This window comes from Misgurnus anguillicaudatus, chromosome 17 (assembly GCF_027580225.2).
Source record: "Misgurnus anguillicaudatus chromosome 17, ASM2758022v2, whole genome shotgun sequence".
NCBI lineage: Eukaryota > Metazoa > Chordata > Actinopteri > Cypriniformes > Cobitidae > Misgurnus > Misgurnus anguillicaudatus.
In genome coordinates, this window is record NC_073353.2 from 5,791,399 (window position 1) to 5,807,436 (window position 16,038).

The 16,038-nt window shown below is 37.6% G+C and overlaps 1 protein-coding gene across 3 annotated transcripts in view; it reads right to left on the minus strand.

Moving 5' to 3' along the window:
* Positions 1 to 728: 728 nt before the first annotated feature.
* slc15a1a (solute carrier family 15 member 1a) overlaps positions 729 to 16,038 on the minus strand; it is a 34,011-nt gene continuing 18,701 nt past the window's right edge. For 2 of the 3 annotated variants that reach the window (XM_073854880.1, XM_073854881.1), the window contains exons 11-24: positions 14,068 to 14,154; positions 13,687 to 13,776; positions 12,115 to 12,159; positions 11,889 to 11,921; positions 10,512 to 10,600; positions 10,118 to 10,199; positions 9,740 to 9,859; positions 9,517 to 9,660; positions 9,244 to 9,290; positions 9,068 to 9,163; positions 8,556 to 8,670; positions 8,310 to 8,447; positions 1,832 to 1,939; positions 729 to 1,176 (exon numbers count right to left, since the gene is read on the minus strand). In XM_073854880.1, the coding sequence (XP_073710981.1) occupies positions 979 to 1,176; positions 1,832 to 1,939; positions 8,310 to 8,447; positions 8,556 to 8,670; positions 9,068 to 9,163; positions 9,244 to 9,290; positions 9,517 to 9,660; positions 9,740 to 9,859; positions 10,118 to 10,199; positions 10,512 to 10,600; positions 11,889 to 11,921; positions 12,115 to 12,159; positions 13,687 to 13,776; positions 14,068 to 14,154 (1,392 nt within the window). In that variant the 3' untranslated portion in view covers positions 729 to 978. Of the gene's footprint in view, positions 1,177 to 1,831; positions 1,940 to 8,308; positions 8,448 to 8,555; positions 8,671 to 9,067; positions 9,164 to 9,243; positions 9,291 to 9,516; positions 9,661 to 9,739; positions 9,860 to 10,117; positions 10,200 to 10,511; positions 10,601 to 11,888; positions 11,922 to 12,114; positions 12,160 to 13,686; positions 13,777 to 14,067; positions 14,155 to 16,038 lie in introns of those variants that run through there. The other variant, XM_073854882.1, reaches the window with a different exon arrangement.

Here is a 16,038-nt window from a genome sequence, read left to right on the forward strand (position 1 = left end):
TTAGTTATTTAATGTTATAAAAAAGTGGTGTCACGTCATGATTGACAGCTGTGATATGCATATTCTGCGAGAGCGGGGCCTTAATTTCACGACTTTACTTCCTGCTCACTACTGCGCAGGACTGCTCCCGAAATCGCTACTGCGCAGACTCAAGACCCAAGATGTCAGCGCTATATCGAGACGCTGGCGGCTTCACTTTTTACCAATGGAAGAGAGCAAACAGGCGTTGTCCATCTTTTTTTACAGTCTATGATTTAAATGAATAGTGCTCTCTATAGCGCCTCGCTTTTCCAAATGCGTGTTGCATCTACAGTAGCCATTATGTACTCAGCGATCTCCTTGTCCGTTTTAGCTGGTTCACGTGTTCTGAATGAAAACGCGTTGTGGAAACGCATTGGTAGTCTAGTGCTTTTTGTCCCTCTCTGCTATTATAGTTTTTCAATATGGCGTTATGACATGGAAGCCTCCTTGGACTTACCCGATCAATGTAAATAAAAAGAAGAAATTCTAAGTTTACAAAGAAAAGTCAGATCACTGGCAGAGGTCATTTGACACCAATGAGGACATATTTATGAATAAAGACATTGATTTTGACTAATAAAATACTTACACATTGTCCCTTTAATAAACCTTCTGTTTTGAGACTTTTGTAACACTACTGTTGACACCTATTACTGTACAAGAGTCATAAATAAAGACAACATTTCAGTCTAATGCTAAACATAGACCACTGTTTAGGGTTCACTGTTTATTAGCATACAAACAAACACAACATGTAGCCTAAATAATCATGTAGACATACACTCATCAGTACAGGCCACCTGCATTATAAGCCATTTTTAGAAAATGTTTTATATACTTTATCATCTAACCATTACCAACCAAATGTGCAAAATAAAAAAACTGTTCACAGTCATTTAATAAATATGATGGGTAAATCATTGAATATTCATATAATCCAGTCAAACTGTGAAGGTTTTATATCTTTGTTTGTTTGACCTCCTGCTCTTCAGTTTGCGCTGTCTCTTTATTCTTCTCCTCTGGTTGGAGTTCTTGCTCTCTCCTGATCTGAGCTTCGATCTCATCTGGGTCAATGTAGGTGTAGAAGTAAGCCATGAAGGAGAAGATAATACTGACAGCCACTAGCAGTGAAGCAAACAACACATACTCTGCCCACTAGAGAGAGAAACACACACAAATCACCAGTCTGTTATTGTTTAATACACTAGTGTAACTAAATCATTTCATTTTCTTTACACGACAATATAAACAAGAAAAGTTCAGATGCTAAAGCGCTAAATGCCACCTCCTAACCGAATGCTCTCGACATGTATAATATGTTCATCAAATTCTTTCTTCACTTACAGTGTAAGTCTTACACTCACATTCATAAATACTGCTTTGTTGGAGGAATAATTGGATGAACGATGGCGTAGGTACGTCAAGATGCAAGAGTTTTAAAGGAGGTTTACAGAATATATAGTTTACAGTCTTTTATATTTATTTAGAAAAGAGAAGTGACTTGAGACCTTTTTAGATGTGAAAATTTTATGAACTTAGAGGGTTTTGCAGCAAAACACAGTCAAATTTGTTAAACACCAATGAAATGACTAAAGTGACATTTGTGAAAAAGGCATTTCAGTTTATGACTAATAACCCTTTCATTGCCATTAAAGTTAAATGACTGAACCTAAACATAAGAGCCTGATGAAAAATAATAATTTACAAGAAAACACGTCGGATTCACTCTTTTCTGACATGGTTTTGCCTCTGAACTCTTGATATAATTAGGTTGTGTGTGATATGGTTTGTATGAGGTTATATACTCTACCTGTTTAGGAAGCTTTCCCAATTCAGCCACAATCAACACAATAATGTTTCCCACAGCATTAGTGCACAACCAGCCGGCCTGCAACACCGACTTCATGTTTTTTGGAGCCTTATGACATAAAACACATAAATGCACAAATTTACTGATCTTCTTTGAAGAAAATGTTACCTCCATATAGGGTGACCACCTGCTGATAAGCCCAAGGGGGGACAAGGGGTGTCAGGGTTCCCACTCTTTTCTTGAAAAGATTTTCCAGGACGTTTCCAGGACATTTTCAGGACATTTTCAGCTGCTACAGTGTGAGTCAAGTTATCACAACTAAGGCTGGGTAGTAGTGATAGTATCATATCATCATTGCTGATATCAGTTTAAAAATCCAAACTCTCACAGTCAAGCTGTATTCGCAATCAGTCACTAACGTTAGAAAATATTAACTATTATCGGACTTCTAAATTAATTGCATCTGCTCGCACCAAGGCACATTACGCATCTGGTATAGCATAAACTGATGAGTTATGTGTTTTTGACTCTAAATTATTTCGATTTATCCTATCTTTGTAACTGTTTTGTCAATTATATTGCTGAAATGGATAGACCTTTTGTAAAGCTAAATGTGTTTAAATGCAAAATCCATTTAGCCTACTGGTGTATGAAATGGATCTGAAGTATATCATATATCCCAAGCTTTGGAGAAGCTTTGCTATTTTCTACAATTGTACCTTATATTTTGTACATTTAACAAGATTGCTTAAAATGTTTATTTATCTCAGTCTGTCTCTGTTGTACTTTCTCAACAAAATAATTATGTTCAATAAATCACCAAAAGAATTTCCTTTACTTTATCTGTTTACTGTTTACTTACAGTTGACTTAGTGCATCTGACACCTGCATTCTTCAAGTAAAAATGAAAATCACTGCAAAAATAAATCAAAACTATAAATATCAAACTCAAATCCTATACTGCAGTGCAAAAAGGTCAATATAAAACAAAGCAATGTCACTTTATTTTTAAGAAATTCTCAATGATAAAATAAATGAATGGGAAACTGAAATCACATTATTTTGAAATGTTTTAACTAATCTAGGACTGTCCCTAACAATTATTTTGCTAATTGATAATGAAGTAATTTGATATTTTTGGTAATAAAATAATAACCTTTAACATTACATAATAATGACAATGCAATAATAATTCGTCCAAATAAAGTATCAAAACTAGTAAACACATTTATATAGCCTAAAAAAACAGAATTATGTACTATAACAAATGCCTACAGGGGGCGGTAAATTACCCACTTCAGTTACTTTAATTTTAAATGGATGCTTTTAGCCAAACAACATTTAAATCCATTTAAATCTTTAATATTAGTTCAATTCTTTACAGTAGAAATGATACAGTCACTGTTATTATTGAGCAAGATTTAAAAAGCAAACGCAGTAAAAGACAGAATATAATGCATTTAATTTATGACGTATGCAGTCTACAAATGCAACCTCTGGATGCAGCATTTTGTATAAGAAACGGCCAGCATTTGACCTCCCCGAGAAATCTCATGACATAATTAATTTCGCGATACATATTTAATCGCACGAGATCTCGTCACACCCCTATATTTTATGTATTATACTTACTGTACACAACACATTATTTTTTCACTTAGACTTCGACTCGAATGCTTTCACAGTGAATCCTTACGTGTAACGGTTCACATTTACCAAAAGCTGGCAGGTACACACACACGTACGCACGCACACGCACGCGCACACGAACGCGCACGCACGCACGCGAACGCGCACGCACGCACGCGCGCACACACACACACACACACACATTACCTTTTTAAGCCCAACTGCAGCAAATGGGGAACGGGGTACAGAGAGTGAGGCAGAGCAGTGCCATTGAGTGCTGAGGCAGAGGGGAGGAGGAGAGGGACGGGAATGTTACGTTGTAGGTTCAGTAGACTTGTTATTCTCTGCTTTTCTACAATGATTAGCTGAAACTGCTTCACCACGCTGCTGAATCGTGTTGTCAGACAGGAGTACCGCACGTGCATATTTGCCACAGAACTCACATGTCCGTAGTTTAGAGGGGCACTTGCTACGCAAACGCGTACATTGGCAGGTTTGTGTCACGTGGGGCGGTGTGCTGGCTACATGCGGAAATGAAAGCAGACAAACGCCCCAGCCCAATATTACACGTTAAAGGCAGGTCAAAACAGACATTCATGCATAACATTTTTAACCCGTTTGCGTTCATCCTACCAGGAGGGAAAATAATTTTTCAGGACAACGCAAGCGATTCCAGGACATTTGACGTTTCCCCCCATTTTTTATGTGTTTTCCAGTACTGGAAAATTGGTCTTTCATTTTCCAGGTTTTCCAGGACGCGTGGGAACCCTGACGGTGTGTTTCTGAGGGACAATGTGGGACACTCCCTGGCCCGGCGGTGCACCCGACCCACGGGCCGACTTATTGATAGTGGTTTACCCATTTCTAGCACATACCACCTTACACTGCAAAAAAACTTATTTTCTAGAGAAAAAATCTTGTATTTTTGTCTTGTTTTCGGTAAAAATATCTAGGGGTTCTTGGATGGAGATGCTTTTTCTTGATGAGCGGGGCGACCCAGGAAGGTGGGTCTAGTTTTTGGACACAAAGGATCAAATTTGAGTGATTTTGTGCACAAAACAAAAAAATCTGCCAATGGGGTAAGCAAAAAAATCTTGAACATTTTTCTAAAACACTTAATTTAAGATTTTTCCTTGTTTTATGCACAAAATCACTTAAATTTTATATTTTTGGTCTAAAAACTAGACTTATTTTCTTGGGTCGTTTTGCTCTTTAAGAAAAAACATCTTAATTTAAGAATTTTTAGATATTTTTATTGAAAACAAGACAAAAATACAAAGACATTTTTTTCTTGAAAATCATTTTTTGCAGTGTACATGGCATATTAATAATGCCCTATTCCCCTAAACATGATGTATGCGCATGAATAGGCCAACCAATGTGTATTTTTTAAAAATAAAAATTCATAATATTTTGAACATTCAATGATTGACAGATGCACTTTCACTTACGATTTACTTTAGCTATTTAATTTATTTTTCATTATAATTTATTCACTTTAAATACATTATAATATAAAATGATAGAATTAACAGGAATTGAAGTTGCTCAACAACACAGAAACCGTTAAAAAAAAGTCTTAACTCACAACTCCAGAGGTTCACGGAACGAGAAGAGGGAGGAAGGATGGTGAACTTGCATGTTAGTAAAGGCAGGCGCAGGAAAAAAAAACTGTTCAGGGTTTTGGAAACATCTTTAGGACTTTCAGCCACAAATCTTTATTTTGCCAGTCTTTCTTGTACCCACACCTTCCATTTTTAATTGATGATGGCGGTGCAGAGTCAGACTCAGTCTCTTTCTCCATTTTTCGAATTGGAAAGCGCGCATCTAAAAGGGATGCACGTGCGTGCCTGCGTGCGGACTGCGCTGTCATGACAACAACGAAAAGTTGACAACAACCTGTCAGCAGTTCAGCTGAGGGGCAACAGTAGCGCGTGAGTAGCGAGTGGCGAGCAAGCCTGAACTGTCTAGTAATGTCCGTTTGGCTGCGTGGGGCTGAAGGATATAGAGCGACCAACTTTTTTTGAGCAAGCATTGATTATGCGTGACACGGTCTCAATTTGCGGGACGCATGAATTGGGCTTCAAACGCTGTGCGTTTACGCGCTACGCGGGACGGGTGGTCACCCTACCTCCATATGATCATGAATTCTTGAAAGATTTTCACCATCGAGTCAAGTTTGACCCAAGCATACAAAGCCAGAGTTAAATGAATAGAAGAGATGATGTAGGACATTACTGATAACATATAATAAACACGAGAACACAATACAGTGTAGATATGATGACACATTCTGCTCTCCAATCTGAGATGCATTTGAAATTAGCTTTCTCTTCATCTGAAATGTTTTGTTATGATTTTAATGTTGTCAAGTTTTCATATGATCCTGTAATGATGCAAGTACAATACACAATATGATTATACTGTATTTGAAGAGTTTGGTTCCAAAACGCAATAAATCCATTTTGACATGAAATTTCGGTAAAACGTGTTTTCTATACCAAGAAAGTGACGAAATGAAAACCACTATTTTCTGTTACAAACTTTCACACAACATCTTTAGGTTATAAAAACATAAAAAAATTCAAATCCCTAACTTGATTTTCAAAGATTTATTATAAAAACAAATTATTTGTTTACAAAATGCAATAAATCCATGACAGTTATTTTTTCAAAATGCTATAAATCTATTCAATCCATGTATACATGTGCATTCATCTTTGCCATTTTACATTCATTTAGTTGACTAGTTGTACACACTGATTAAAAAAATAAACATTATTTGGCATTAATCAAAACTAGGGCCGGGACTTTAACGCGTTAATTAAGATTAATTAATTACACAAAAAATAACGCGTTAAACATTTTTAACGCATTTTAATCACACTTATTTTTGCACCGCGGAACATCTCTCATTGGATGAGTTTCGGCAGAACGATTATTCTGGAGCACCAACTAGCGTTCATGACTTCAGACAACAACAAACCACAGTGAACATGAACGAAGAAGCTGATGAGATCGCTTTGGTTGGTCTCGTGGATGGGAATTTTTTTTATAAAAACGGATGGAAGCGTCGATAAGAGCATGGTTGTGTGCAAGCTATGCAACAAGGAATTCGCATAACACCGCAGCACATCAAGCCTCAAGTATCATCTCAGTGCAAAACATATAGCAGCTAGCATGGGCGTTAGCCCGACTCCGAGTACAACGACTTGGTTGAACAAAAATAAACAATATTTTGTTGCTTAAGCTTATGTATTCAGTCATTATTCATGGTATACTAAAAATCCATGTGAAAAAATTACTTCTCAATGTTCTCAGGTCAAATATTTATATGCGATTAAAATGTGATTAATTTCGATTTTTTAATTACAAAGCCTTTAATTAATTAGATTAATGTTATTAATCGAGTCCTGGCCCTAATCAAAACACTTACTTTGTGATACTAAGAACACTGTCATTGATGCGATTATATTTGACATCGTCGCTTAACATTTTTCACAGCCATCAGCTGTCAAATGTTTTGGTCCTGCTCGATTTTCGTTGACTTTGAGTAAAATAATGTAAAGTTTTTCATAAGATCCTCTGGCGTCAATGTGCATGGGAAGCTTGATGGGAGAACTGTTGGGAGAACAAGCGGTCGTCTCCTGAGTGCCTCTTGTGTAAATTAATAGATGTTGATGGCTTACGTTTCTTTCCCGTCAAAGAAAACCATCACAGGTTTATCAATGCCATTAAAGTATTATTTTGTTATTGTTTGTTTGTTGATCACGAAGTACAAAGTAGATGAGGAAACCAGGATTCCGTGTACTCAACGCGCCGCCATTGTTTGTTTACATTGTGTGAATGGTGCACTGTAATTTGTGGAGCGGATTTATTGCATTCTGTAGAAAAAGGAGGAGTGGCATTTATCGCATTTTGGGGAAAAAGGGAGAAAAGATGACAAAATAACACGGCGGATATTGGATTTTGCGTAAAATTAAGAATTTACTTTTAAATACTGACCTGATATAATACTGATTTTGGCAGTAACTCATGCTATGTCCACACGAAGCCGGTGCATTCCCTATCCGATCATTTTTTTCCCTTGCTCTAAAAAAATAATCCGTAAACACGAAACCACTGAAACAGACTGAAAGCGGTGTAGTATATATGCCGGACCAGTATGGGGGCGCTGTAATTCTGCCACAGATATACACTATACACGGAGAAGAAGACTTTGAGCATGCGCATAACCAACGTATGGTGTTGTCCATTATCGCTTGTTGGTCACCACAATTGCATAGAAGCAATAGATTTTGCTGTAATAAAGCTAGTAGGCTTAAGTAGCTTCTGTAGCACGAACACAATCACGTAGTCCGCCGTTATTGTTGTTGCTGTTACGTGTAACGCTTCCGACACGTGATGTGATGACGTTTTCGCTTCACAAAATATACGGATTGCCTGTACAGACGAAACCGCAAGGGTGTCGATTTCAGATTTATCCACTTTAGGACCCGGTTTCAAAAAATAGTGGATTCAGTCTCCCAAAACGCCGGATCCGTGTGGATGAAACGTGTATCCGGCGTTTTGGGAGACTGAATCCGCTATTTTTTGAAACCGGGTCCTAAAGTGGATAAATCTAAAATCGACACCCTTGCGGTTTTGTCTGTACAGGCAATCCGTATATTTTGTGAATCGAAAACGATAACAAATGTATACGTATGCAGTGATACGCGTCTCTGTGTGGACAGCCCCTCATTTTTTTCAAAAATGCCGTTTATCGCGTTTTGGAACCAAACTCTTAATTTGTACACTTGTTTTCATTTTGCAATGGTGAGACAGTCAAAGGTGACAGCTGTTTATTTACCTGTGAATATGAGAACTGAAGACCGGTGACTGAGAACATCACCTCTCCTGTAGTGATGAGAAAATACTGAGGAACCTGTAGAGCCATGTGAACTGAGTTGGGCTTGATGTCCTCTAATTTCTTAATGGAGTTACTGCACTGCACACAAACACACAGACACACACACAAAAAACAACTGCTAAAACAACTGATGCTTCAGAGGACCTTTACCTTCCAGCAGGGTAAAGAGAGAGAGATACTACACACCTCCAGATCAGACCAGGTCAGATTATTTGGGATGAGGAACGTGTATGAGGCACCAAATCCAAATGTTGCACTAAACTTACAGATCTTCTCGTTACTGCTGAGTTGAAATGTCCGGCTAAGAGGAGAAACCACAGCAACATCATCAAAAAGATCTAAAATACAGAATAATCTATACTGAGAATAACATCTTTACTTTGACTGATTGGTGAACAGTGAGAGATGTGGACACTGAGCTGAAAGATTTATATGAAGGCTACAAATCTACAGACATTTGCTTTCATTGCAGTAACATTTATTACATTAAAGTTAACCATCATTAAAAAAAAAAAATGTTAGGTTTACTATTATTTACATTGGTAGTAGCCTAAAGCAATGCCTCAATAGCTATTTAGTGATTGAATAACAATAAAGCAATGATTTTATTTTCACTTTAAGTGTTAAAAACAAAAATGTTTAAAAGTAAAAATAGGAATCAGAAGCTCAATGAAGAGTCAGTGAGTTACTTTACTTACGTTCCCTGTAAAACCATTGTGTAGTTTGAGACAGTTGACGGCTCGATGGAGCCCACGTCAGTAACGTTGAGGACTTCTCTCAAACCATTCACAAATCTATACAAAAGCAAACATCATTTTATTCAGGAAACATTTGATCTTAAGAGAATAATAAATCTATTGGACAGTTCACTGACCTTATGGCATTTTTTCCTTCATCTGGTTTAGACATGATGTCTTCTTGCTGAGGGAAAGTTAAACATCAGGGTCAATTTCACCAAACTTTTTATGCTTACACCCGTCAATGTATCATCCGTCTGTCAGTATGACTGTTCAGAATACCACGGGCATCTCCTAAAACATCTTTATACCATAGCAGTGATGTTTGTGTGCCCAAGAAACTATTTAATATAATAATCTACTTTTAAACCCTGTTAGTGCCTGTGTATCTGTAACATTTACACACTCACCAGATACATTTGAGCAGGATCAGAGGGAATGATCAATGTCTGACGCTGACCCTTTATTAAACTCAAAGCTTTAGTGATAACAGGATTTGTGTTCAAGGACACTGTGATGTCCTGATGGTCAAACACCAAATATTCTTCAGTACTCTATAAAAACACGAGAAACATCTCTGTTAGACACAGACTGTGACTGTGTGTATATGTGTTGTGTGTGTGCGTGTTGTACCTGCAAATGTTCAATATGTAGAGGTTCAATGGTTGGGATGGTAACAATGAGTGGATTGTTTCCCATATTCACCACCTTTAACTGACTCTCAGAGGATGATGGGAAATTTGGCAATGTTTTCTGAGGGGAAGATAATCTGTTAGAGTTTTGGACGTTGTTTGGGCCTCTTTTTCATCCTCTTGTAAAACGTAAAGTGTATTAATCAAGATTAACTTTAGCACTCAAGTTTTACCTCAAAGGATAGAAATCAAATAAAGAGTTTATGTAATTTTCTGTTTTTTTCCAAAGGTTGACGATCAACAATGTAAATTGATGACACACTTTCTTTTTCTGACAATTTTTTTGAAAACACCTGCAGTTACATGTTCTCGTACTCACATCAATTTCAACCTGGACCAGAGCTGCAGAAACAAAAGCCATGGCAGCAAACAGCATCCCTACAGTCATTCTCTTTAAAGGACTGAAACATGAGACATACACTGTTAATAACATCAAGATTTGTTAGATTTGTTGTTTTTGCAATTATATAGTGATCATATATAATTATTTCTCAGTCTCTTTATTAGAATACAACCAGTAAATACAGGAAATGTGTTTGTAATATTAAAACCAGAAAAAAATAATAAGCTAAAGTGTTCTGTTTGTATCTTAAAAAAGAGTGAAAAATAAATATGGATGGAAATTCAAACTTTGCTAAAACAATAAAGCTGATGATGGGGTCTAAGACTTTTGCACAGTACTGTATATACCAGTAGGTTTTTGTAAGTCTTACCTGAAATTGAGGCCACACTTCTGTATAAGAGGAAAAACAATTCGGTCCATGATGGGCACCATGGTCAGGATGAAGATAGGATTTACAGTCTGAAAGAGACACATCTCAGTTAAAGGATTACTCCATTTTCTTAAAAGAAAAATCCAGATAATTTACTCAGCACCATGTCGTCCAAAATGTTGATGTCTTTCTTTGTTCAGTCCAGAAGAAATTAAGTTTTTTGAGGAAAACATTGCAGGATTTTTCTAATTTAATGGACTTTAATAGAGCCCAACATTTAATACTTAACACGTAACAGTTTATTTCAACAGAGTTTCAAAGGACTATAAACAATCCCAAACGAGGCATAAGGGTCTTATCTAGCAAAACGATTGTCATTTTTGACAAGAAAAATAACAAATATACACTTTTAAAGCACAACTTCTCGTCATGTAGATCCGGTCGTGATGCGCCAGCTGACCCCGCGCAATACGTCATGACGTCAAGAGGTCACAGAAGACGAACGCAAAACTCCGCCCCAGTGTTTACAAGTGTGTTGAAAGAGGACCGTTCCGACGTTGTTGTATGCCAACTGATACTAATTAATGTCTTTGTGTCAGTTTATTGTTTACAATGGTCCGCAAATGTGCGTTTTATATATGAAACACGTGACCTCCCTACGTCACTACGCATTTACGTTAGGTCGCGCTGGACCGGATCTAGACGAGAAGTTGTGCTTTAAAAGTGTATATTTTTTATTTTTATTGTCAAAAATGGCAATCGTTTTGCTAGATAAGACCCTTATGCCTCGTTTGGGATTGTTTATAGTCTTTTGAAACTCTGTTGAAAAAAACTGTTAAGTGTTGAGTTAAGTATTAAATGTTGGGCTCTATTAAAGTCCATTAAAATTAGAAAAATCCTGCAATGTTTTCCTCAAAAAACATAATTTCTTCTCGACTGAACAAAGAAAGACATCAACATTTTGGATGACATGGTGGTGAGTAAATTAACTGGATTTTTCTTTTAAGAAAATGGACCAATCCCCTAAGTGGATTCTGACTGTACAGGACATTCAACAAATTCGTGAACATTTTTATCTGAAACCACTAAAGGCAATCTATTGTAAATCTGCACTGCCAGCATCTCTACATCATCTCAGGTCACAGGAACTTAAAAAACAAACCCAGCAGAGAGTTTGGCTCTATCCTACATGGATCAAGTCCACACTGGATGTAATGTTGTGTAGTTTATAAGCAGGAGTCATATATTGAGAAATGTAAATGAACAGCAGGTGTCTGAGAACATCAATTACATGATACACATACAAGATAACATACTCATAACATGTGTCACATTCAGGGCCTAAATCCAAATCCTAAAAAGAATCGTAACATTTACCTGCATTTGGTCTGGCTGCAGGATGAACGCCCCCTATAGACAACAGGAAATGACATCGATCACAGGAAGTACACATGTACTGTGTTCAGCAGCAATAATACATGTCTTTGTGTGGGTTCAGCTACATTTGGGCTTCTATTAGTAACTGATTTGCTCCCCAACACATTGTTAAATTTGAATTAGGTTCGTTAATAATGTGTTTTATACAAAAAAATGAGACACATACAAAGTCTCCGCTCATAGTGGTGGCTTGAAGAGTCCAGCGTGAGCCCTACGAAATAGAAAAAAACACACACAAACCTTTACAAAACACATGCACATCCGAGAGATTCAGTATGAACTGAAAACTTAAACCATTACAATACTCAAGGTTAAATTTAAACAACTGGATTACAGAACTAGACTTGTTTATGTTAAATGTGAAGTGTGTCATTTTTTTATTTTAAGAAGGTGGAGCCTGAAATAGGTCGACTCATCCAATGAGGTAAGTTTAGGGGCTACCTGTATATCTGACCAATAGCTTATAAGCAGGGTTTAAATTGGGCCGGGGCCGTCCGGGGCTAAGCTCCGGCACATAGGCTGAAGGTCTCGCTCTGCTCGTGCCAGTGTACCCGCTGCGCTTGTGCGTGTGTACTCGCTGCGCTGGTGCGTGTGCACTGACGCGAAGGGAATCATGTGTTTCCGTTCATTATGGGGCATACTCACCAACGCAAGTTCAACGATTTGCGTGAGTAGATTACATACAAAGTCAATGCAAAGACGCAATCAGACGCGTCCTCGCACGGGCGATGCAAATGACGCGAATTGGGCGGCGCAATTGCCGCGAAAACACGCGCTTTTCCTTTTAAACGCGTCTTCGCGCAAGTTATGCAACTCAGGAACTTCAAGAACGCTCTTTCACACAGGATCATTTGACATTGTAGAGACAAGAGAGAGAGAGAGAGCCTGAGAGAGAGAGAGAGCGAAAGAGAGTGAGCGAGAGAGAGAGAGAGAGCGAGAGAGAGAGAGAGAGAGAGAGAGAGAGAGAGGTAATAATGATGCCCATGTCGAGGAAACTTAATAGAAGACTAGAAACGTGTTAAGGACTAAAGTATGTATGTCCATCATCTAATTACAGTATGTTAACTGGATAACACTTCATATAACTCATTGTATAGTTTAATACATTTATGTATTTTGATTACACAAATCAAACCTTACGATTGTTTTAGCTGCTGACCAGCATATAGGGAATCTCTATTGCTAATTTATTAGACATGTTGATGATACAGTTCTGTGTGTTGTACCTTTTCTTGTTAATTTAATCTTTTTGGGTAGCCTATCTTATAAAATTATTCAAGGAGGTTGATTCCTTTTACTTCATTTAAAGATTGATCAATTGTGCATAATGACATGTGCAACAAATGGATATAGGGTGTCAAACTCATAGATTTGAATAATTTAAAATTCAGACACTCTTTATAAAATATTTGTGGTCAATCTCTGGCACAGAATTAAAGTTGAAACTTATCTAATCCTATCAGAGGTCCAGAATGTCATTAAAACACACCAGTGGTTTTGCTGTCATCAGTATTAAACATGTTACCCCTTAAAGTACCCTCCCCGCAGAGCCCCCCCACATAACAAATCCCAATTTAACCCCTGCTTATAAGAGGAGGGCTTTGAAATCCTCTATTGAAACAATCATTAGTTATGCTATTCTATTTGATGATGTTACTAGTAAAGAAATGATACACTTCACTTTAAAACAGTTAACAGTTTCAGTTTGTCTTTAGTACTGTGTTGTGTTCATCTTTACCTTCTGGTCAAACAGGGTCCAAAACATGGGCAGAGGGATATAAAGGAACAACACCTTTAACACCATCTTTATTTGAGCTATGAGTAGTTTCTGTAGGAGAAAAGACAAGGGAAATTAGTGTGTGGGGGGAACCAAATTTATTTATTAAATTGGTCACCACAAGGAAATAAATCTAAATGATGAAAATGTAAAATAGCAGAAACTTTAGTGTGAGTGTTAATGTATAAAAGTCATTAAGGTCTATGGAATGGCCACAAAAAAATTGGGAACCTGCGTTTGTGTGTGTGTGTTTGTGTGTGCATGCGTGTGTGTGTGTGTGTGTGTGTGTGTGTGTGTGTGTGTGTGTGTGTGTGTGTGTAAAGAGATGATATTGTATCATACATCATATTTCTCCTCTGCCCAGTCCATCCAGTGTTCTCTCTTTGGATAGCGGCTGCTTCTGTGTCTGAACCGATTTCTGATGGCAAACTATGAGAAAAGTGAATTTAATTAATAGTTTAATAAATGAATATTAGAAAATATATTAAATGCACAATATAAAATCCTTATTATTTACCCACACTTATGTTATTCTTATCACGTATAACTTTTGTCAAAGTGGCTTCTGTATCTGGATGTGTGATCGGATCCCGTGCAAGGAGACGCGCTGGATGAATAGCTGTCAATTACAAATGGCTGCAGCTGTCTTTAGCCACATGATTTAGGGTTGTCGCGGTAACCGCAATCCCGTATTGTACAATGCTACCGCGAAGCCAACAGCAGAGAATAACTGGCAACCCCAATAACCGTGATGTTTACATTTTAAGCTTTATATTTTAGCTTTAAAGACTTTATCTTGCAGCGCCCGAACATTATAACGATAACGATTAATTAAATTCTGCCATTAAATATTAAATCTCTCTATGAATAGTTGGAACATATTAAACATATGCCTGAATAAATGAAATACAGTCAGCAGTGTTAAAATGCATTTGTATATCGATTTATTTCAAAATACTTAAAGCTTAGCTAGCATTGCCCCACAAATATGAATTTGTGTGTCTCTCACCTGCGCTCCATGAACTAACGTCCTTAATTTTAGGGATGCTCCGATCGATCGGCCGCCGATCGGTATCGGCCGATAATGGCATTAAATGACTCGATCGGTGCTCGCTAAATCTGCCGATCTCATAAACCGATCTTTCTGTTTACTTTTGTCATCAAAAGGATCCTGAATGCGGCGGCAATTAAAGACATTTTTTACGTAGCGCGAGCATTTTTACAACCTGTTGCTCATGTGCAGCGTGCAGATTTGTATGTCTCTCTTTGCCTTTACAGAGATATGCGTATTTACCGGAGGACGCGCTCCGGTAAACAGCGCAAGACGTCTTCACATCCCCATCAAACAGCGTATACAACACATATCTATCACGGACAATTGCATCCTCATCCCAAAAGTTTATTATTTGCATGCGTCTTAAAGTTTTGAGCATTTAAACTTTTATTTTCCTCACAGCTGCTTGTCTGCGTTCAGCCGCCGCCCACACACAGCAGCCTGTCATCAGTGCACGTGAACAGAGCGATCTCTGTCAAGTCTTAAAGCTGCAGTAACCTAATTCATCTCTCAATAAAATCACTCTCTGCTCTTGACTAAAGAATTTTTATACTTCATACGAATGCGTGTACATTTAATTAATACAGTGAAATCTATGAAGTGTTTTATTTTCAGTACTTTTAGGAGACATAAGCCTTTTTAAAGCCATATTAAATTTCTCTTTGCAGAATAAATATTTGTTGTGCTTATTTATTTGAGTCTCTATTAAAACAATAATATACCTAATTACTGCAAGTAATATAACAAAGGCAGCATCCGTGGTATTATTTTATTTAGAAAGATTGTAACAGTTACAGTCATCAAACAGCTTGCATATCAGCTTTAAAAAAATCGGTATCGGAATCGGTATCGGCCGATCACGAAGATTACAAATCGGTGATCGGTATCGGCTGCAAAAATCCTGATCGGAGCATCCCTACTTAATTTTTGACAGCTGTCAGTGAGAGGAGATGAAAGTGGGCAGGGTTTTGTGTGACGTTGAAATGTAAACGTAGATACGATGGTTGAAATGCATTTACATTACACTGAGATCCGATCACAAAGCGTCCTCGACTACCTCTATATCAGGACACACAGATCGGATAACATTCCGATCACAAACACGTTTACACTTTTACATTTTCAATGTGTATGTCGACAACATCCGGATACAGGTCGCATGCTAATGCCAAGTGTAAACGCTGCCTAGACAGCCTTTGTTTATCCCCCTGGAGCCGCCTGGATCACCCCTGTAAAGTATGGACACACAATCCTTGGGC